Source organism: Lissotriton vulgaris, chromosome 6, assembly GCF_964263255.1.
Source record: "Lissotriton vulgaris chromosome 6, aLisVul1.2, whole genome shotgun sequence".
NCBI lineage: Eukaryota > Metazoa > Chordata > Amphibia > Caudata > Salamandridae > Lissotriton > Lissotriton vulgaris.
The window spans coordinates 1,413,365,959-1,413,387,944 of NC_141694.1; the positions used below are offsets into that span (position 1 = coordinate 1,413,365,959).

A 21,986-nucleotide genomic window follows, 5' to 3' on the forward strand; every position below is an offset into this window, starting at 1 on the left:
CAAGAACTGGTGATGTGGTTGAATCCCTCTTCTTCTTTAACACCTTGGCTGCTGTGACTTTTCCCCTCCTGTGCTGAAATTGCTTGAATACTATAGTTTCATGACGAGCTCAGGTCGTCCTAAGCACAGCTCAACTGTGCCTCATGATGAGCTGAGCTCGTCATGAGCATCGAAAGGGTTAATGGAATCTTATATGACTCCATGGGTGTTTCTGGTATCATTTTCCTCTATACATGGATAGTCTACCAGTGTCCGAGTCGATGAACTGCCTCGACTCCTGTTCTTCAGTAGTCCCTAGTCCCATCGACACTCCTGTAATAGCTCCAATACCTTTTTTTGGTTGGAACATTTTCGGTCGCACCATCGGTGGCAACCCGAATTGGATTGGTGTTGATGCGGTCTGAATTTTTCCGACCAACTTTGGTTCTCGGCCTTCTTTGGTCCGACCGCTGCAGCCTTCTCTTTGATGCGTTGGAGGGACTCCGACACCTGTTTGGATACGAAAGGGGTCGGCTGCGTCGACTTGACAGGGTCATTGGAGCAAGTCTTTGTCTTGGTCTCGGGCCTTGTCCGAGGATCGACCCCCTCTCTCGGTTCAAGCCTTTTGTCTGCGTCAACTCTTTTTGGCGCCGACTTCTTTGGTTCGACAGCCTTGACCTTGGTCTTCGGTGCCCCAACCTTCGGCTCGATGACCTTTTTGAACTTCTCGGTATCGATGGCCTTCTTCTGTTTCTTCGGCTCCGAGGGGTTGGGGGCCTTGGAACCGACCAGAGTTAGCTGCACTTTTGGTTTCGTTTTTGGTAGTGATGCTTTCGGTTTCGATTTCTTTGGATCGACCGATGGCATTTTCGATACCGATGGCTCTTTATATATGTCCGTAGCCGGGCCTTTATGCGGGGCTGTAGAACGATTCGATAGATCTTGGGTAAGGCCTTGTGGCGATCCCTAGACCTGAGCCTCATCGAGTGCTTAATCGTCGGCCCCCGTATCAACGGTTGGGCATAGCTCCTCGCCTGAGCTATCTTCTACGGCCCCAAGGGCCTCTGCGTCGTCTCCTACCTCATCGACGACGTTTTCTTCTTCTTCCAATATCTCTTCATCTTCAGCGTCATACCGAGTCATGCTCCGAAACAGGATCCGAGTGTTCTTCCCGATCCTCCAGATCAATGACCTCTTCGTCTTCTGTCCCGAAGATGTTTTCTGGATTAGGCGCTGATCTCTGAGACTCTAATCGAGCCGCGCGTCGAATCCGAAAAGTTTTCTTCGACCTGAACCGGGCACAGGCCATACAGTTGGCTTCGTTGTGATCCGGAGACAGGCACTTGTTGCACACCGGGTGGACATAGATGTGCGGGTATTTTGCATTGCAAAGTGGACACCTCTTGAATGGGCTTCTTTCCATCGTAGATCGAAGATCGGGTCGAGTGTGGAAAGAAAAACCGTCTGATTCCTCGATGTCCTCTTGAAGCAAAGTTACCGGTACTGAACGAAACGATACCGACGCTGTGGAAAGCCCTTTGGCTTTGAAGAAAGTTTTCCTAACTTGAGCTAAGATAGTAACATCCGAACCCAATGGCGGAAAATAACAATCTGAGGATGGAGAGGATGCCCATGCGCACTGTAGTCCAGGGGAGGAGCCACCTATCTCATTATACTTCGAAGACTCTTCCAGGACAATAATGTGCAATCATCCGGACATAACACTAGGCGGCGATCTATGCACAGATATGAATTCAGCAGCCCACATGCCTCGAACACTGTGGTAGGAACCCCAAGGCTATCTTTATGGTATAAAAGAACCATACCTTCACTAGACAAGCAGAGGAGACGCTTCCATGCTGACACAAGACACTAAAGTCCTTGCACGTTGAAGCTTCAACACGCAGCGGTCCTTACGGGGTGTCCTACTCGTGACCAAGACGGGGTCCTTGCTTCTCCCCCATCAAGTAATGGGGTTGGCTCTTTCCTCGGAGATTCTTGGCTTTACACCCACATAAATGCTAGGTACACTTAAGTACACTTAGGTAGGGTCCACATCATAGGAGTACGCTTGTTTCTGTCCTGTTTATATGCCTCCATATATTCACTGTTTTAGCACCATGGTAGCATTCTACCTCTATTTACTCGGTTGGTGCCGATTGTAATCTTTTACATTTGCTTCTGAATGAGGCTGGTTCAATAAATGCTCATTGAAAATGTCCAACGTTTAATTACAAGCCTATTTCTCTCGCCTTTCTTTTCGAAAGTCTTGGAAAAATTTGTAAACCAGGTCCTAACGAATTATGTGGAGACTAATGCTCTGCTACATTCTAGCCAGTCAGGCTTTAGAGCCAATTTTAGTACTGAAACGGCTCTCCTGGAAGTGGCAGAAACCATTAAAGCTACAGTGGATAGAGGAGGCAATGCCGTTCTGATGTTGCTGGACCTCTCCGCAGCTTTCGACACCGTGCCTCATTCAATATTACTGCAAAGACTTAGTAACAGCGATATAGGAGGCACGGTGTTGTTGGTTTACGTCCTCTCGCCAACAGCTCTCAAACCATCTGGACTCCTCCTTTCCTGGCAGGGATTCCTCCTTTGAATGTGGGGGTGCCTCAAGGCTCTATCTTGAACCCCACATTATTTAATTTGTAAATGGCCCACTTGGCCACCCTCGCAGAGGAATTTGGTGCCAAGATAGTGTTGTATGCTGATAACACTCAGCTGTTGTTCACCAGTGAGAAAGAAGTTGAGTTTGACAGCAACTTAATCGACACCTGCCTATCTAAAGTCTTCTCTTGGTTAAGTCATAACCATCTTAAATGTAACTCAGAGGAGTCAGAGATTATCTTCTTTGGGCCCCGGCCACCCGCCACATGGTTTAAATGGTGGCCCCAGGATATGTCCCCTCCTGTGTCGGCCGTCTCTATGGTGAAGAATCTGAGAATCAAGCTGGACTCAACTCTTTCTATGAAGGCTCAAGTACACTCGGTAGCCGGGGTATGCTTTGGACTGTTGAGAATGTTGCAAAACTTTCTCCCTTTGCTCTCCATCCCTTACAGGAAGACAGTGGTTCAGGCCTTAATAATGTCTAGACCGGACTACGTGAATTCCTTGTATCTCGGCCTTCCTAAATATCTTTTGGGCCGGCTACAAGTGATCCAGAATGCAGCAGCCAGAGCCATTTTTCTGACTGGTTCTAGTACTCATACCACCCAGCTCCTGTCTTCACTTCACTGGCTTCCTGTACGGAAAAGAATTCAGTTTAAAGCTCTGGTTCTGGTTTTTAAAGGCTTTTAATAAGATTGGAGCACCCTATCTTAGAGCCAGATTTCAGCCTCATTTCCCCAAGCGCACCCTGAAATCCTCATCCCAACTTTTGATTGTCACTCCCAGGGTGCGACTGTCTCGGACAGGAGGTAGATCTTTTGATGTAGTTGCTTCACGGCTGTGGAATAGCCTCCCTCTCCCTACCAGACAGAGCCCTGACATCCTGACTTTCAGGAAAAGTCTTAAAAACGTGGGTCTTACAGTTGTGAGCCATTCGACAGTGGTCTGTTTTGCTCTATGTTAAGTGACGTATGGTTGCTTTCAGCGCCAGGACACTCCAGGGAGTAGCCGTACGTTTTATAAATATGTGCTAACATAACATTCTGTGTATCTCTCTGAAACTGAGTGAGCACGACTGACTGAGTGAAAAGTACTGTACTGTTTCCACGATCCCTGAAGGGTCAAGGGTTGTCACGTTCAATGGCTGCCAGAAACTATTAGCTCCTTGGTAAAGTTAGGGGGCTTATATTGGCATTTTGGGGATAGCTGGTCTACAGGCAGACATATCCTGTAGGGGTGTACGAACCAGTCCCTCAGTTTAGGTTACCTACAAACGCACAGATTCTATATATTTTTAGGAACTACATGTTGGTTTGGTTCTCAGTTAACAGTCAAATCGGAGTAGCTCAACCGTGCTTTCTCATAGACCACTGCTCACTTTTAACTAGAGATGTCTGGAGTGGGAAAGAAAATCCCCAGCAGCTGAGTAGGTATATTCGTTATAATGGCTGTAGGTTTGTTCAAACTTGAAGGATTATAGTTCCCCACATTGTACAAAATCTTATCTCTGTTCGTTACTACTTCCTCTCACAATGTCTGTCCCTGAAGACAGCGTTGCGAATTCAGGGGTAGAAGAGCTTGAAGGTGCCCTTAACATTACAGAAAATTGCAGGCATGCTGTTACTATGAAATTAGTGGAATTCGGTCTCCCAGCAATGGGTGATAGTGTTACCTTTGTGATTAAGGCACACGAGGCATTAAGAACAGAGGTATTCTATTCTTGGGTCAAATTCCCGCCTGCAGATGCACGCACACATTTGTTTCATACTTACATCGAAGATGAGACACCTGAAGAATACTTTCCATACATGGACGTAGATGTCCCGTTAACCTACCAAGAATATATTAATAAATTTAAAGGCGCCTTCCCCCACACCACAGCAAAGAAGGAGCTAAATGCTCGGCCCTAGCTGCTCACACACCACATCCAGAGACTGATACACTGCAAGCAGCAGAATTACGTACAATTTACAGAGACTTAGTAAAATTATACAGAAACCTTCCACAGTTCATATTGACAAATATCAGCCCGCAAATGCTGAACGCTATTATGGGAAGGATGCCCACCAAACGGGAGCAAATGCCGTTCTGGATAGCACAGAAAATAGCACAGCTTGAAGCAGTATTACCTCATATGGCTCTGCAGGAAAAACACAGAATACTAACAATTTGCTTGCAAATGGGAATAGCTCCCCCGATAGAGGATTGTACCACTGGGGTACAGTTTTCGCTGCCGTTTATACCAGAACTCATGGTACCCCCTCAATAGCAGTCATACCAGATGTATTGAAACAAATACAGATTGAGTACGGGGCAGAACCTGCACTGGACTTGGGTATGAAACTGATAGGCAATTTTGCCCAGATACCAGCGATCATGTTAGGCAACATAAAAGGGGAGGCAGCAGCGGTGGCTATATATGGTGCAATGAGTTTATATCATGCTCCCTGATTACACCCATTGCGGTTTTCTTCTCGGTGTACAAAACGTGGCTTTTGGAATAGGGTAACTTGGAAAAGAGATACAGCATCCCTGCCTAAGCCCTCCCCCCTCCATTAAAGGGCATGCGTAGGAAAGTATTGGGGATTGATTGGAGCCTGAGGACAAAAAAAAAGTCTTACATTTCCTAAAACGATATTAACAACTGTATGCATATATGTCACATGTATGTGTTTTCCAAGTAATATAGCAGCAGGCTATATTACCTATTTAACACGCCTCTTATGCAACATCAATGACACAAAAGCTGAATAGAAGATTGCATTATAAATTTACTTATTTCTAATTAAAAGTCCATTCAATTTGGTTATACTGCTTTTAATGTGTAATGAACTAGACTTCGTTTTTAGGCCTACACTTTCTCATGAGGTCTGTGAGAAGTATATTTTTCTAGTTTCAACCCATGTAACACTTTTTGTTCTCTCTCACAACCTCATGAAGGTCAGGCAATGGTGATGTGACAATGGGTTTTCCATCCAGACTGATAAATTATAATATCAAAACGCACCCTAGAGAGGGAGCCACTCTGACCGGCTTGCTCCTGGCTCTCTGGTCTCATTTTCCCTTAGCTGATGGAGAGCTGGTTGGCTTGCTGGCTGACTCACTAGAGGCCGCTGAGAACTTATTGACTCTTTCTGACCCTGAAAGGACAGGAACCAAGTGCCATGGGGACTTTCTTTGGACTCCTGCACGAACCACATCCCAAAATGTCCTTTCCAGTTTTCCTTTTTGATTTGCAAAATTAGAGATTCTGCTTGATATATCTATCACTAGGAACTTTAAGAGCTTTACCTTTAGATGGTGTATTAATGTGTAGTGTTACACTACACCTATAATTGGCTTATTTGAATTCATCAACTAATTTCCTAATGATTGTTCGACGCATTGATGACATTTACAAAATGTATAAACTTTAACTGAAATTGTTAAATGTCTGAGTCTGTTGAGTTTTTCGAATTGGTCTTTCCACAGGGATTGTGCTAGAGATAAACAGCTCCTAAATGTATAGCTAAACTAGTCAAATTATTTACAGAACATCAGGTTCGGCTATTACTGTTTTGCATTGCAGCAGCAGAGTTACTAGTCTGTGTGATTTTGGCTCGTTTGAATTTCTTTAGGAGGTTAGGACTCCTTGCTGCCATTCTGTATACTTACAGTAGGGTACTAAGGGTGATTTATTTGAACCTCAATACAAATTTATAAGTTGGTTACTAATTCCTAGTCCTCATTAGGTAGCCAACATTGGCACCCTAGAGTCTTGCACTTTTCAATGCGATGAGCAAGATCTATCTGAAGACTAAGTGAAGGAGATAAAATAAACAGTTGATGTTATATGCTGATTATTTGAGGCCAGTGGGAGTAGAGAGAGAAAACACTGCAACAAAAGCAAGCACAATATCTGGTGAGTTGCGGCTCTTCCTGCACCTTTGCCTTGGAGATTGAGGACTGGCAGAGGGAGGATGAGCAGAGAAAGCGCCAGAGTTCCTTTTGTGTAAGCGGACGCACTGTAGAGCTTAGGGTCCATACAATACACATGGTAAAAAGCAGTTCGCTCTCCTTAAAATTATTATGACTTTTTAGAGTGTTTTTGTTTGGCAAAAGATTCTACAGGGCTGGTCAGAAATGGTTAAAGTCTTATAGAGGGCCAGCTGTAAAAACATACATCCGCATGAAATCCTAGAACCACCATGGCACTGAGCTCATCTTCAGCACCTTGATGTATGTCCACTCAAATTCAGGGCTGGAACCGACCACGTACCCGAACGAGAGTTTTTGTTAAATTAGAGTGCTATCTGATCATGCTTTTCTTCATCTTTTACAGTTCTTTTTCCACATGTTTCAGTGTTTGGGCATCCAGCTGCATTTTTTCTTTCTTATATCAATTCATCTGTTCAATTCATATTGTTCTAACTTAGTCGCGTTGAGGCATTTCACGTCATGAACCATTTCACCACTAACAATCTGGACTGGTTTATAGACTGGAGTGTAAATACTGCATAAATAAGAATGTTTTAATCTAACTGTTGTGGAAAGTGTTTAAAGGAATGACCAAACAAATTATAACTTTCAATTCAATTGTTCAAATAAAACAGATTAATAAAAAAATAACAATAAATAATCATCCATTTGTAGCTTGGAAGGAGCATGGCTTGCTCCGAGCATCCACAACAAACGTAACAGACACAGAAAATAATCTATGAGACAGAACTCCTCTAGGGTGAACGTCACTGATTAATGGGCGAAGACAAATGTTTTCAGACGCTGGCACTAGCAAAGGTGGAGAACATTCTAGTACTGTCAGGTCGGCAGAAAAGAATGGCATCGAGCTACATCGGGGAACTGTGGGGTTGAAGGTGGAGCTCTGCAATAGGCCCCTTAGTGGGGAAGGAGAATACAAACATGTTACATGTCTACAGAAGCACTGGTGTACACAGCTGACTAGGAATAGAAACAAAAAACAGTCAATCTAATCGCTGCTTCAATTAATGCAAATGGAAGCCACAATGGCAAGAGTAGCTTGCACTCAAAGAAACGCAAATGGGAATAATTATCTCATCAGGCGATATTAAATATATGAAGTTGCTCGTTTACAAATACATGGCACCTACTACTGCCAGATGGTTCAACAGAAAACCGTGCACGTTCTTCATATTCAAGATTCCCTGGACATATAATATACAAGACCGCTTTGACCTGGCTTTATATATCTCATTACAGTCAAGTACATTGTCAATAAGCACACCTTAAACCCAAAGCACTGAATACACACACCACCAACAAGGACACCAAAATAAAGTCAAAGGAATAATAATCTGACAGGTACAAATGGATTGCCTATGGTATTTTGATTACCTCCTTGTTCAGTTCTGCTCATTCGTTTTCATGCCATGTCCCTTTCTTTTCACCTCCTCTCACTTAGAAGTCAACAAACCCAGCATTTAACAGTTGGTATTCAACGCATACAAAAGGAAACAAGCAAACTAAAAAAAAATAAAAAAAAAACAGAATATGCCCTCTAGAATTACCTGCTGGTCAGCTGATGCACGTTGTTGAAGTATCTCATGGCTTACAGAGCCTTTTTTGGGTTGTATTCTCCCGGGCGGAGGTGGGATAACACCAGAGTAAGAGGTTTGGCTATCAGAATCCGAAGAGTACATATGTCTGGATTCCTGGTCATTCTTTGATACAACAAATCTGGGTAAAGGGAGGTCCTTTACTGTAAAAGGAAAACAGTGTAAAATATCTACTGGAAGGAATTTGTACAGGTTTATGCAGCACGAGCGTAGCCCAATGGCATAAGAGTGCTCTACAAGGGATCAGAAATGAGTTACAGAAAAAATACACATGATCATTACATACATCGTAACCAATAGGCAGAGACACAAAAGATTGCCAATAAATTAAGAAAGACAGCAGCACAGATGGACATGTGATGATGAAAATCGAGAAATTCAGAGCAAATAGGAGTAGTGAAAGTGAGGAAACCAAGTAAGGTACTTAAAGCAGCTGCTCAGTATCAGAACCGCCTAAGTGTTTGGGACAGTGAGGATGGGAAGTATATGAAGTATCTAAAGGGGCCAATTTGCGGTTAAGTGACAGTTAAGATTTGGATGTTGGAGGAGCACAAATTTCTCAGTCAAAATCAAATTATCTGAGGATTTTAGGCTCCCTTCTAAAAGTTCTTAAACATGGATTGGTATTATCGCTGTCAGAGTACTGCTTTATACATAATTTTTTTTTTTTAAGTAGGAGGCTCACGGAGAAAGGATTTTGCATTACACAGACCTTGTTGGAGACCAGAGATTTTCAACTTTACAGTCTAATAGCAGGGTGTGGGCAAGTCTAAAGTGCTGACCGATGCGGTTCATCTTAAACTGTGCCCATGCATCAGTGGGAATCCATGGTATAGTTATAAAAACAAGAGTGAAAGGATAAAACTTTTCCAACCAGGTACAAAGCAAAGAGTCTCAGGAGCACAGCTGAAAGGGGGAGGGGGGTTGTTTAAGGTGAACTTTTGGTAGTCCAGTGAGAAGCACATTTCCATTATCCTGGATCTGGAAACAAACAAGTGCCTGGATGAAGGACTTTAAGTCTTGATAAACTGCCTGAAACTGCAAAACAACTTGAGCTATTAACACAAACTCTTGGCCTTATCAAACGTGTTCCAATAGACTAAATATTCATGTGAGCCTTAATTGCTAGAGCATTATTGTCAATCATTTTGACAATGTCTCCTTTTTAGGTCTCGCCCATGGCGAAAGCGCGCGAAGCATGTTCTTGCTGCGAGAACTATAGTTGTCGGCTCAGCTTACAACGAGCCAAAGTGGAGACAAGAGATGGGCACGCGCAGCATTGTAGAATGGGATTTGGTCGCACGCGTGAGCTTCTACCGTAGACAGCATGGCAGAATCAGATTACGACGCAGACCTTGAGAAGCATGCCGGAATAGGATCAGGTCGCGCGCGTGAACACGCGCTCCGATTCCGGCATGCTCTTCAGTCACCATGGTTCACACACGCACACACACACAGCCACACATATACACACGCACACCTACACCCACATACAGCTACACCAACACACACGCACATACCCCCCCACTCACCGGCTGCACCTTCACGCAGTCCACGGGGTACATGAGGCAATGCTCCATGATGCCTCCCACGGGCCGGCCAGCATGTGGGTGGTGACGGTGGATCTCTCGGGCAGCGCTTCGAACTCCAGACCCTCCTCCTGGTCGTCCTGCTCCTGCTGGGCTGCTACGGGGCTCGCTTTAGGAGACACGCGCTGTGACGGGTCTCGCGCTGTGAACGCGCGTGTCTCTTCTCGTTCTGTTTTTGTGGCGAGGGGTTTACGTGATTTGCTCAGAATCACAGGAAGTTGACCGGACGGTGGGATTTACCTCCCCCATGCTGCGGAGGCATAAAGGTATGCTTTTGTGTATGTGCTTCTCATGATGATGTAATATGTTTTAATGCTTGCTGACCGTGTTGACGAAGGAACACCAGCGGCAACAGTACTGCCTTCTATATATAACGCTGGAAAACGGGGCATGTTTTGAATTAAGTAGCTTAGAGCCAGAGTGACCATCTATCCTTCGTTTTACACGGACAGACAGTTGTATGTTATTTATAATATAACAAAGAGCATTTGCTTTGATGGCGTGGCTGTGATGAATACATTTAAACCATATAAAGCGCATGCACACTTGGTGTGTGTTTTGCTGCTTTATATAGCGCAGACTTGGCCAGGGAGCATTGGGGCGCTTTGCGCGCAAGGCATAGGTTTTGCACGTGAGAGCATATTTTTCAGTTATTGTGGAACGGGGGGATACGTGATTTGCCCAAAATCACAGGAAGTTGAGCTGCCGCTGGGGTTTGACCTTCCTGTGCCGCCCAGGCATGAAGGTATGAATTCATGTGGGAGTTGTGTTTCTGGTGTGGAGCGCTTTGGTGCTGGCGGGTTGTGTTCACGCTGTATAAAGCTGCAGAAAAGGTATCAATTACGATGTGTAGGTAAGACCTTGCTGTGCAGGCACCGAGTACCATTCACCCACAACAGACTTCAGAGGTGTAGGAATCATGTACATACCGGAAAGGTGCGGCAGCAACCTTCAAGTATATTTAAATCATTTATGGGACTGAAACTTGCCCGAAGTGCGTCAGCTGCTCTCAGAGAAAATAGTAGTGTATTCTAGCACTAAGCTGTAGCTGCTGCCTTACACTTCAACTGGAAGCGCGACCGTTTGCTGCATGGCTAAATACTTAAGTCCCAAAGGTGAGACACATTGTATTGCATTTCAAATGCTCTTCGGTTTAATCTTTGGGCTTTATGTGCACCTTTTAGTAGCTGCGAATTTGCAATGTATTTGTAACGCTATGCTGACTCAATTATTTTGTGCCTTTGAATAGCGTTAATGGCCTCAGTGAATCGTTATATCAATTGAATAGCGATATGCAACCCCCACGCACTCCCAGGGTGTGTTCATACAAATATTTTACTGTATTCTAAATCTGCATATGTCCTACGGGGTTGAAATGAAGATATGTGCAAGTACAACCCTTAATATACTTATGATTTTTTGTATTGAAGGTTAATAGAGAGGATGAATTGAAGAATTAAACAAGCATTTGCAATGCAATAGGTTAAGGCAGCAGAAAAGGCTAATTTCAAACTTCAATTATTAGCAATTGCTATAAAAATATTTCAATGTCCAGAAAAAAAAAGCGTTTGCAAATCAGGTCTCTAATTACTGAATGTTTGAGCTATTGGTGCTGCAATATTATTAGCAATGGCAATAGCTCAAACTTTAATAATGCGAGACCTATTGCATTGCAAATGCTTGGTATGTTGGTCAACATTTTTACACAGGCTAAAATCTAATATAACTGGGATAGGACTATAATCTGAGCACTCTACTAGGGTAGATCAGTGATTAGTAGGAAATCCTTCAAGGTGATGATGTTGAGTACGGAGCCTTTGGAGAGTGAAGGTGCATGGCAGTGTCGAAGAAGACTACTACTCTAACCATCCTGTCCGTCTACATGATTACATTGGCAAATGGAGTAATGCAGAGGGGAAAGGAGGTCCAAAATATTATTTGGTGTCTTTGAGACCAGGATATCTCAGTTGTGGTTAACAATAGTACCAGAAACCTCCAAATAAAGCTTAACTGCTGACTGGCAGTTAACCGACCGAGAATACAGAAAAGGAGCTGCTTGTTTTGGATTAGGGAGTTAATTAGTTAAAAGGAACTTGGACAAGGTTACCTAGCTTCACCTTTGTGGGTAGCTGAGGATTATGAGGTGATCTGTGGTCAATGATGTGGAAATGGAATTCACCAGGAGCTTGTTGTCTACCTGATTGGGTTCAACATTTCGGTCTTGAATGGTGTACGTAAATCAGATCTCAAATTTGTGAGTTAGCTGTCAATTAATGGTACTCATTGGACAGCTAATGTGGTGTTTTAGCCAACCTAATTTCCAACCCTCCTATCGGCGGAGAAAGGTTCATCAGTAGATCATTGTCTCTGTGGTAAATTCTTCAGATTGTGAAATCGTAAAGGGCCCAGTACGGTTAGAGCAGCAATGGGAGTAAGCGTATAATAAATTGCTACTACGCTTGCGCTGCAACAGAAGCAAATGGACACAAAGGGTAGGTGGAGGTGGGGAAGCAAACTGACATGGTAGAGGTGGGGAAGCCAGAACTACGAGGGAAGGTGGGCAGAGAGGAAGCAAGAATGACAATTTAAAGAGATTGACAAAGAGAAAGATGAGAGGGAAAGCTACGCAAGAGGTCAGAAACACACTTACTCTTGCAGAGTACCAAAAGAAATAAGCAGCATCTGGAAAATGAGCACTGGACAGACAAGAAATTTGTCTTTTCTCCAGGGAGGGATAATCACAAGATGAGGAAGAAAAGCGTATGGAAGTGGACAAATAAGAAGCAAGCACTTGAGTGACAATGAAGCGAACAAATGGTAAGCAATCGGCAGGCTTTAAGCCCACTGCAAACTAAGGAAAGGTCTCATAACAATCAGTGTATGCACTGTTTTATGTGAGGCCTAATCTCTGCAGATTAGGCCAGTGAAGAGCCAGACTTTGATTTTACAGGCACTGCAGTCAAGGATATCATCTCTGAGGAAACTGCTTTCTAGCAAATGAAGCAATAAGACCTAAATCTTCCACAGGGACTTCCTAAGCTTCTACAGAACTTCAAACTAGTCCGCTTGAAGATTACAACCAAATTATCATCTAATGCTTCAGCATACAAGATAATAAATGCACAGATGTTCAATTAGGGAGTAGCACTCTCCTGTTGCTCACAGAGCAATAGTTATTCCTTTCTTTAAAGATTTTGTCAGGTGAAGGCGGTTCAAAGAATAGATTTACTTTACCCAAATGGAGCCATCAAGATCATGCATACCCCAAATAAAGCATACTGATATTTCCTGGAGCAAACAATAAACAAAGCTACTCCCAGCTGGAAGTCTGGACCAAACAAAATGTTGAGCTATTTTCTTATTTTTCTGTGGACTTCCTGTTGACATTTAAGGTAATGCACCTTCTGGTGGAAAGTATGTACCTGCAAATTCCTCATCTTGTCAGTCTCCTCATGTACCAGACTAGATCAGGAATACTTCTCTGCAAGGGCTACTGGGTGCTGGTGATGGCACCATTGGCCTCTATTGCAACTCCATGCACCCACCACCAGATGTGACAACATCAAGCTGCATATTTACGACAGAAATATGCGGAGGTACATTTAATCATCTGCTTTTCTGCACCATCAGACACAGAGCACCATCAGTAGATTTGAAAAACGACATTGTGCACCTTATTAAGCCCCTAAAAGTCAACTCCATAGGTTGGAGGGAAGAACAGGGAGTGAGGAATCTGCAGTTAGATAGTATCAAGGATAACAAGTTTAGCAATGCATTATTTTGATGGATGCTTCTACCTGCAAATTCCTCACCTTGTGAATCAACACCAAAGAAATACCTCTTCTATGGAGGTGGGACTGAGGAGTGGACTTAACACCAGTAAGTTTTGCACAACTGACCAGGAACATGGCTGCCTCACAGATATCCAAAACCGGGACATATAGAGCTAAAGCAGATGTTGCTATCTTTGCTATGGTGAAATGAGCTCTAAGGCCTTCAGGACTGTCCTTTCTAACCAACATATAACAAATTTTGATGTAGAGGTCAATCAACCCAGGCAATGTTCGCTTTCGGACTGATTTTCCCTTCTTCATACTGGAGAATTCAAAAAACATTTGATGAGCCATATTTAGTCCTTTCAATACAAAAACCAAGAGGACGCTTAGGTTCCAACCAGTGAAGCCATTCTTCCTCCTTCAATGAGTGTGGAGGAGAAAAATGCTGGGAGTGTGATGGACTGGATAGTGACATCACCTTCAGAAGAAAGCCTACATGGGTACCAAGCACTAGTTTATCAGGGTAAAATTGGCATACAGAGACTAAAATTACGTAAACTGCAACTTGCTAATGCAACACAAGAATGTGATTACGATAAACACTCAAAAGTACAATTGTGAAGAGGCACGAAGGGAGCACACATTAAGATGGTCAAACCAAGTTAGCGTCCTACTGTGGCATAACAAAGGAATCAGGAGGAAATGTATGCACAAGCCCCTTTATGAAATATCAACAAGTGACTTAAATGAAGACGGCTGATGTGTTAAGCAAAATAAGGACAATAGGGCTCACAAAGAACCCTTAATTGTACACGCAGCAAACCTTGCCAAGCAAAAGATAATACCAGTAACAATACAAGCAACTTTATTTGTAGAGGGTCAACTTGATTTCCTCACACCAGGTGACAAGCTTTGCCCAACAACCAGAAAACACAGATTTTGTGAAGGATAGCAGGAAGCCGGATTGAGATATTCCACCTCTGGTGGAAGAGTAAAGCCTTTCAAGTTTGTTCCTTTCAATCGCCACAAATGGGATTGTGGAGGTTTGGGTGAAAGCCCCTGCTTTGTTCTTGAGACGCAAACAAATGATGGACGGAATGCTGAATAAATCATACATTCCCCCCCCCAGTCAAGAAATCTGGGTTAAATCCAATGTTCTTTTGCTCACCATGCCACCCCAGTTTAGACCCAGCCATATGCAAATCAGTCTTGACCCTGTGCCTCATGGGAAAAGTCCAGACCGAACTGCCAAGCTAGGTCCTCCCTGGACCGGAAACAAGCATCCTGGGACCGGTTTCTGGGTATTACCCTTCATCAGCCAGGCTAGCTTGAATTTATTTATTTATTTTATCAATTTATAGGGCGCAACAGCTACCCAAGAAGGGTTTCCCGGCGCCGTGAATCCAGTGTCACAGTGAGCAAGGGACCCACGTCTGGGCATACCCATCCCACTTAGGGTGAAAAGTGCTACGCAAACAAATGACGGACGACAGATCCTTGAAAAAAGGTAATCAAAGTGGACAACAAATACACAGATTCAAGAGTTCATAGTACCACACCCGAAGAGCTCAATACAGAGCCATCAGAATGAACTATCCTTCGTACACTTGTCTTTTTTCAAGACCCACTGGATCCACATTAGAGATGGGAAAATATAAAGTAGTCCCAGGACGCCAAATTCAGGGAAGTGCGTATTTTGAGATGTAGCAACTAGATTTACTGAGTGGACGGCCCCACCAGGTGAAGATATCCCAAACCACCTATGGGCAAGACCCCTCTCATGGTCTATAAAATAGCGCCTGCTGAGCTAATCTGCCCGATGGTGAGGGACCCATCCAGGTGACTGACCATCGTGGAAATCCCTTAAATAGCCAAAATCTGCAGAAAAGCGCAGGAAACACCTACACCTACCTGCTTGTTGTAGTATCCTATGGCAGTTGTGTTCTGTCAGCACCTATTTCGCATTGCCCCGAATGGAATACTTTTAGGGGAAAATAAATTGCCCGCACCTACAGAAGATAGATATGAAGGAGCTGCTTTATTGTGTACCAGAGGCCTCGGATGTCTACAACATTCATGTGACTTCCACAGCCTAGGGATATTGCATCTAACACCAATACCAGTTCTGGATATGGCAAGGTGAACAACCTGCCGCAAGTCAGGTGGGCTTTCAACACCCACTATTGAAGGTCCTCAGGCACTTTATCAGAAAAGCAGATGTTATCCATAAGGCACTCCAGGTACTGGAGGCAAAGGTTCCACAGGAGAGATCACATATAACACGCATGAAGCATAAGCAGGATCCATAAAGCCAGGAGTCGCAATGTCTTACAAACACCAAGGCCAGAACAGAAGCTCTCATCTGAAATATCAGTATTATATACTGAATGTACTGAACTAGTTAAAATGGGACTTGGCCTTGACACCACTGTGTTCAGAATGTCTCCCATAAAGGTAATTCTCTTTAAGGGCCAAAGATGGAGCATTAGCTCCTGTTGTCGGAAGAGGATCCTAGAATAGATGAGGTGAACTCACCTTCAAAAGCCAATTACCAAGGTACAGAAATATTTCCATCACCGACATGGGAAGAAGGGCCACAACCACAGACATCACTTTTGTGAACACCCATGGAGACGCAGTAAAGTCAAAGGGTGGGGCAAAACATTTTAGTGGACCAACCCCACTACAGGAGTGGAGGTACTACCCCACAGGCTGCAAGACCCGCATGTGGAAGTATACATCCTGCAAAGTCAGGGACACCACACAGTCTTTGATATCCAAGGCCAACAAGACCTGGCCAAACATCGAAATCTTGAATTTTATCTGCCAGAGGAAGCAGTGCTCTTCTTGGGCACAAGAAGTGCTAGGAGCAATACCCTGAGCCTTTTCTCCACCTCCGGCACAAGCTTGATTATGCCCATGTCAAGTAACATTTGCACTTCCCGGAACAAAATATCAGCAAGGTTTGCCAATAGTTGGAAAAAATTGTGGAACATATGGAGGAAAGGAACATCAGCTGGGGAAGCAATACTGAACTCGCTCCCTACCAGTCTCCACAGGTCATTGGAGGAAAAACCAAAGAGGTTTGGCAGTGGCATCAGTCGAAGAGCAAGAAAAGGACTGCTGCAGCTACTGGTAGCCACTGCCTCTTCCACCACTTGAGCCAATGGAGAGACAAAATAACTGACTGAATAGCTGAACTTATTGCGACAACAGCCTTGGGCCATAAGAAAAGACATGAATATCAAGGGAATTTTCAGTATTGCTGGTAGAACTGAGCAGCAGGGAAGCAGCCCTAAAGTGCAAACCACAGCTCTGTCTTACAAAAGCTCCAGGGCTGAATCTGCCTTCATTCCAAATAGCTGGGTTCCACCAAATGGCATGTACATAAATGAAGCTGGGACATCCCTGGGAATTCCAGTGGCATGCATCCAGGTGAGCCAACAGACAACCACACTGGTAAGCATAGCCCAAGCTACAGACTCCCTAGAATCAAGATCACACTAGATCTCAGGACAGCGCAAGAGAAATCACATTCAGTGACAGGCTGGCTGAAGAGAAGACACTATTTCCCAGAGCATCTATCCTTTTTATTTCCCATCGAGTGGAGCAGGTAGGATAACATTTGGGTTGGCCTTGCTCCTAAATGTCAGCACAACAAGACTTTCCGTAGTTGGGTACTCTAACAGGAAGGTCGAACACTTGCGGTTAGCCTATGTTGACATACACTTTATCTTCTTACGGGCAGACCAATCAAATCTAGGCAAGGCTGCCATAATTGACTCAGTTTAGGCTTCCTCAAACAGCAGCAACAGCTCCGAAGTTAAAAGCCCAGGCTGTTAAACCTCAGTCTAGATGTTGCACTGAGTCTAAGAAAATGCTTTTGTCATACGTTTAACGACTCTTTCCATGACGTTGGTTGTTCCGTACCAGCCCCCGAGTTGTAGCAGTGGTAGCTAGAATACTTATTACAATAAAAATAGATTTACACCATAGAATAACTTGGGTTTCTACTGAAGGCAATTGTCAGTCCCTCACGTATGTGGCTGGAAGCATTTTCCTCCATGAAGTCCAAGAACAAATTAAACTGTTTCAGACGGAGTGTACTGAGGAGAGTAAGAAATGGTCCACCTCCTCCGTCACCTTCTTTACAGGAAACAATTTCCCAACCTTCATTGCCATGAGAACGTGCATTAAAGCATTCCTCCATCCACCTGTAATACTGCCCCACAGGCTAGGGAAATGGAAGACATGCCTGCTCATATTGGGGATTGTGCTTTGGGTTATTCAGTAGTGCATCAATAGGTGATCCATGGCTAACGCATGTCTAAAATTTTAATCTAGTGTTATAGTAGAATCCACTGCTGGCACCAGTGGAGCCAATGGCAGCGGTGTTCTAGAAATCTGCCTGCAACAATGAGGTCAAACGGTGACCTGGCAACAGAACTGTAACGGAGTCAGTCATAGCTGTGGCAGCACCACACTGGCACAATTTGAACTAGAGACCCATATGGATCCATGGAGCCTAAAGGGAAAACAGAGGAACCTGGAACATTTTTAAAAGTTGCAACAGAGCCTCCTTGAAGGCTGCAATCTGTTGCAGTCGATAATAGCCTGGGGGAACATGGGACTACTCAGTTCTAGGACTAGAATTGGGTCCTGAAGCCAGTCATGATTTTAGAGTGCTGACTCTCGCACCTCTCCCTGAAGCAGGAGTATCAAGTTGTTGAGGACCATGTTTGGACATAATGCACTTCCTCTTCCAACCTTCGGATGCATCAGGAAGCATGTGTAGTATGACTTTGAATGCTTTCTGTCGAGGCACGAAAGGCAAACTGTGTAAAATCTGTGACCGACACCTGCTTCCGGCAGGTGCAGCACATTTAAAAACCAGTTAACTTAGGGTGGCAACATCCCTGCATAGTGTTCGAGTAACTTTGTAAAACACTTAGACAAAAAAACGCCAAAAACTGTAGGAGTTAAATTCCCAATCCTCATGATGGGGCACAGAAAAAGAGGAAATTACTTCAGATCACAGGGGTATCACCTATATGCAGCTTTTGTGTAGTCACATCTGGGAGTGGATGGAGTAGCAATGGAGGTTGATGGCACTACTTACGGGTGCGCAGAACCTAATGCAGAGAAGTTTTCAGGATCTAATTTGGCACCTGGAGAGATTTACAGGGTAAGGAATTTGTGGTTAGTTTTCATCCGAATAGTAAATGAAAAACAACTTCCCTCCCCATTACCAGGGCCAACTAACTGGAGAAAGAATTAATTGTGGGAGAAAGTAATATATGTTATGTAAATCTCAAAGTACTGTATTCCTCAGCATTGTATTAAAAAATGTATGTTTAGAGGAGGGAATCAGTTAGGGGCAACTAAAAGATTGCGCCTACATCCTGTGAGTTGATTTCAGGAATACCTGCCTGGTAAGGGCACTTGAGTTTCTACAAGACTGGGTGCATAGTCTTTCACTCGAACAAACTCATAGGGTACAGTAGTCTGGTCACACGCACATTAATCAACTGTTGATTTGTTTCCTTTGAACTACTACCAGCCTCAATATAGTTGACCAATAAGATATCAAATAAGGCCACGTGAAAGGCCATCATTCTTTCAGCCAAATTCTCTTTATCGAATGCACAGAGAGGTAAGTCCACGTACTGTTGATCAGTGGCTGTCCCGATGTGTCCTTGTACCTGCTTATCACTGAAGTGCTCACTAAACGTTAGGTGTCTGCGTGTCACTTCGGGAGCCATTTGTAAGGATCTATGCATTAAAAAAGCAATATCTCAGTCTAAATTGTAATATTAGCACTGGGAGCATGAGCTGGTATAAAGATAAAGGGGAGCAGGAGAAACAAAGAGGGTCCGACGAAGCTGGGGAAGGAGAAAAAGAAATGTGTGACTTTCAGGTAGAGCAGATACTCACTGGCAGACGGAAGGCAGAGAAAAAAGTAGAGCGGAGACTCGGAATATGAACTACCAACAGAAGACGTTTGCTTACCTTCTATGCAAGTCCTCGAGTGCACAGTTAGAATTCAATGAATGACAAACAACTGGGACAGAGGATGAAAGCTGATCTTCATTCCAGTGATCTTTCTCCACAGTATAAGGAGTGGGGTAGAACCCATCCAAGCAACCTGCTTCAGAACCCCGTCAGGGGTATGCAGTACTATATAAATGCTGTCACAAAAATGTAAATAATATGCCATCCACAAATTCATCCTACAAACTCACCTCGGAATGTGCATTTCATCATTCCTTCTGCTTTGCTATTGAGCACTTGTTCTAGTAAGCACAGTTATGAGAACAAGAATCTTAGGAGATGAGTTCTCATACAGTGATCTATTCCATTATTTTGCCAGCTGGTGTATTGGATTTCGATTGCCAATGTCTGGTCAAGGATCTAGCGACTGTCACTGTAACTTTAGGCCCCAATGCATGGACTTCTTCCTTATTTTTTCATAGGTTTACCTTTATGCTGTATAGTCGTTCCTTTCCAAGGCTGAGTAGATTTTTCCTCTTTCTCAGTATCTTATTGCACTTGAGCCAGTAGTTCGGTTTAATTTTTCGGCCTTAGTTGATGACGCAAACTTTCTCCCCCCGCCCTCATGTTTTTTCTCTTTTTTTTGCACTAGGATACCCCCCTTTTGGTTTTAAAAGCCAGCAAACATCCCTTTGAAAAAAATAACTTTTTTTACTCCAACAGATTATAAAGCCTATCCCAGTCTGTTTCTGAAGCAGAAGAACTCTTCTTTGTTGCTTTCATAATCTCAAGGATCATAGTAAAGGCCCACCAACCAATATTAGCCACCAGCCCTAACTTTATTAAAAATAATGCATGCCTAAACTCTCAACTTAAACCATTTGGCTGAGTCAACCTCATGTGTTAAACAATATTTGGGATCGGTCTGTAGGCCCTGGTCCCTATGGAGGGTAACACCATCCCTATCCACTATAGGTAAATATTTAATAATAGGAATGTGCAAGGGGTATACAGAAACTATATTCTATGACCGCTTAAGCGACGAAAATCGTGGCTGAAATAACATATACTGAAATTGTCATGTTTGTTTCACATAGGTATTTTGTAACCCTTAGAAAGCTGGCAAGATATCATCTGGCCTTTCACGTATCATGCTATCTTACTTCAGAACGGGCTGGATTTTCAGTAAAGTATTTGTTTACTTTTAGAAAAGCAAAATAATCTATTTTTCTTGAATATGATCTCGACACAAAGGTTAAGTCTTTTTAACAACTTGTAATTCATCCTTGTTTGATGTCTTTAAAAATGCCAGATTGTTTGATTCTTGTGATGTTGCTCATTTTTCAGCGGCATCCTTGATTCACTGACTGCCTGCAATTAAATATTGTTTGTATTCCTGTTTCTGCTTATTGATCCCGGTGTTTTTCTTTTTATTTTCTCAGGGCCGTATATTCTACTGGTTCCCTATAAAGACAGATACCTTAAACACAAAATTAATCAATTTTGCATCATGTAGCCAGTTCATCTGCACTGCCCGTCATCGGGATGACTGGTGATATAAACACCTAAAATGCTTCTGGTCTAAATATATTCACAATTCCTCCTGGGAAAACCAACATTTTAATGAGGGTATCATATTCGAGAGAAGGTGTAGTTCCTGCTACACATCTAATCTCCTAATTATTCTTTCTAGGTCTGGCCTTGAAACATCTTAACTGTTCTCGCAGCCTGTTTTATTAAAAATGAATTACTTTTATTCTTGCTAATTCTACTTGTAGAAAGGGGTTTTGGGTCCGAATTCACCAGCCATTGCTCTCTTGGAGTGTCATTCACAATGTAGACCAGCCCACAGGAATGCTATGATAGAGTGGGAGAATTACTCCGAGCCCTTCAGCCATTAACTTGCAGACAATGTCAGTCACATTGTGTATCAAACACAGGACATCCATTCAGTATTTGGACTGTTAGACCATGTGAGTGGTGGCATTTACCTGCTTACTGCCCGATTACACTTCTAGAAGGGATGGCCACTTAAACTTAAAGAGTTTGTGTCAAACTGTCAACTACTGCTCTACCCACCCTCTTTTGTATTTCACCATTTCTCACAGAAATGTGGGCTATTGCAATTACTTGTGTGCACTTGACTGCTTCTCACAGTGATCGCTATTCCCGATCTACTCCTCCTCTCCAGTTAACAACGATCATGCCAGTCTCAGATTCTGATCTGCCCATCCATCCACACAATGTACTGCCTCACTCTTACAACTGCCAATATCAGCACTTCCAACAACACCATTTCTATCCCCATTGCCAACACCTTCTTAGTATCCTATCACCACTAACACCATTACCACTGCAATCATTAGTATCACTGCAACAATTTCCATCACCATTGCCACCAACACCATTACCACTGATAACCTAGCACCATCACTATTGCTACTACTTCATCAGCAAATTACTATTAT

General features: G+C 43.5%; 1 protein-coding gene across 19 annotated transcripts in view; it reads right to left on the bottom strand.

Annotated features, from left to right (window-relative positions):
- The window catches only part of REPS1 (RALBP1 associated Eps domain containing 1), a 1,100,512-nt gene that overhangs the window by 908,245 nt on the left and 170,281 nt on the right, over nucleotides 1-21,986 (bottom strand). For all 19 annotated transcript variants that reach the window (XM_086927540.1, XM_086927556.1, XM_086927550.1 and 16 more), the window contains exon 3: nucleotides 8,115-8,305. In XM_086927540.1, the coding sequence (XP_086783666.1) occupies nucleotides 8,115-8,305 (191 nt within the window). The remainder of the gene's footprint in view (nucleotides 1-8,114; nucleotides 8,306-21,986) is intronic.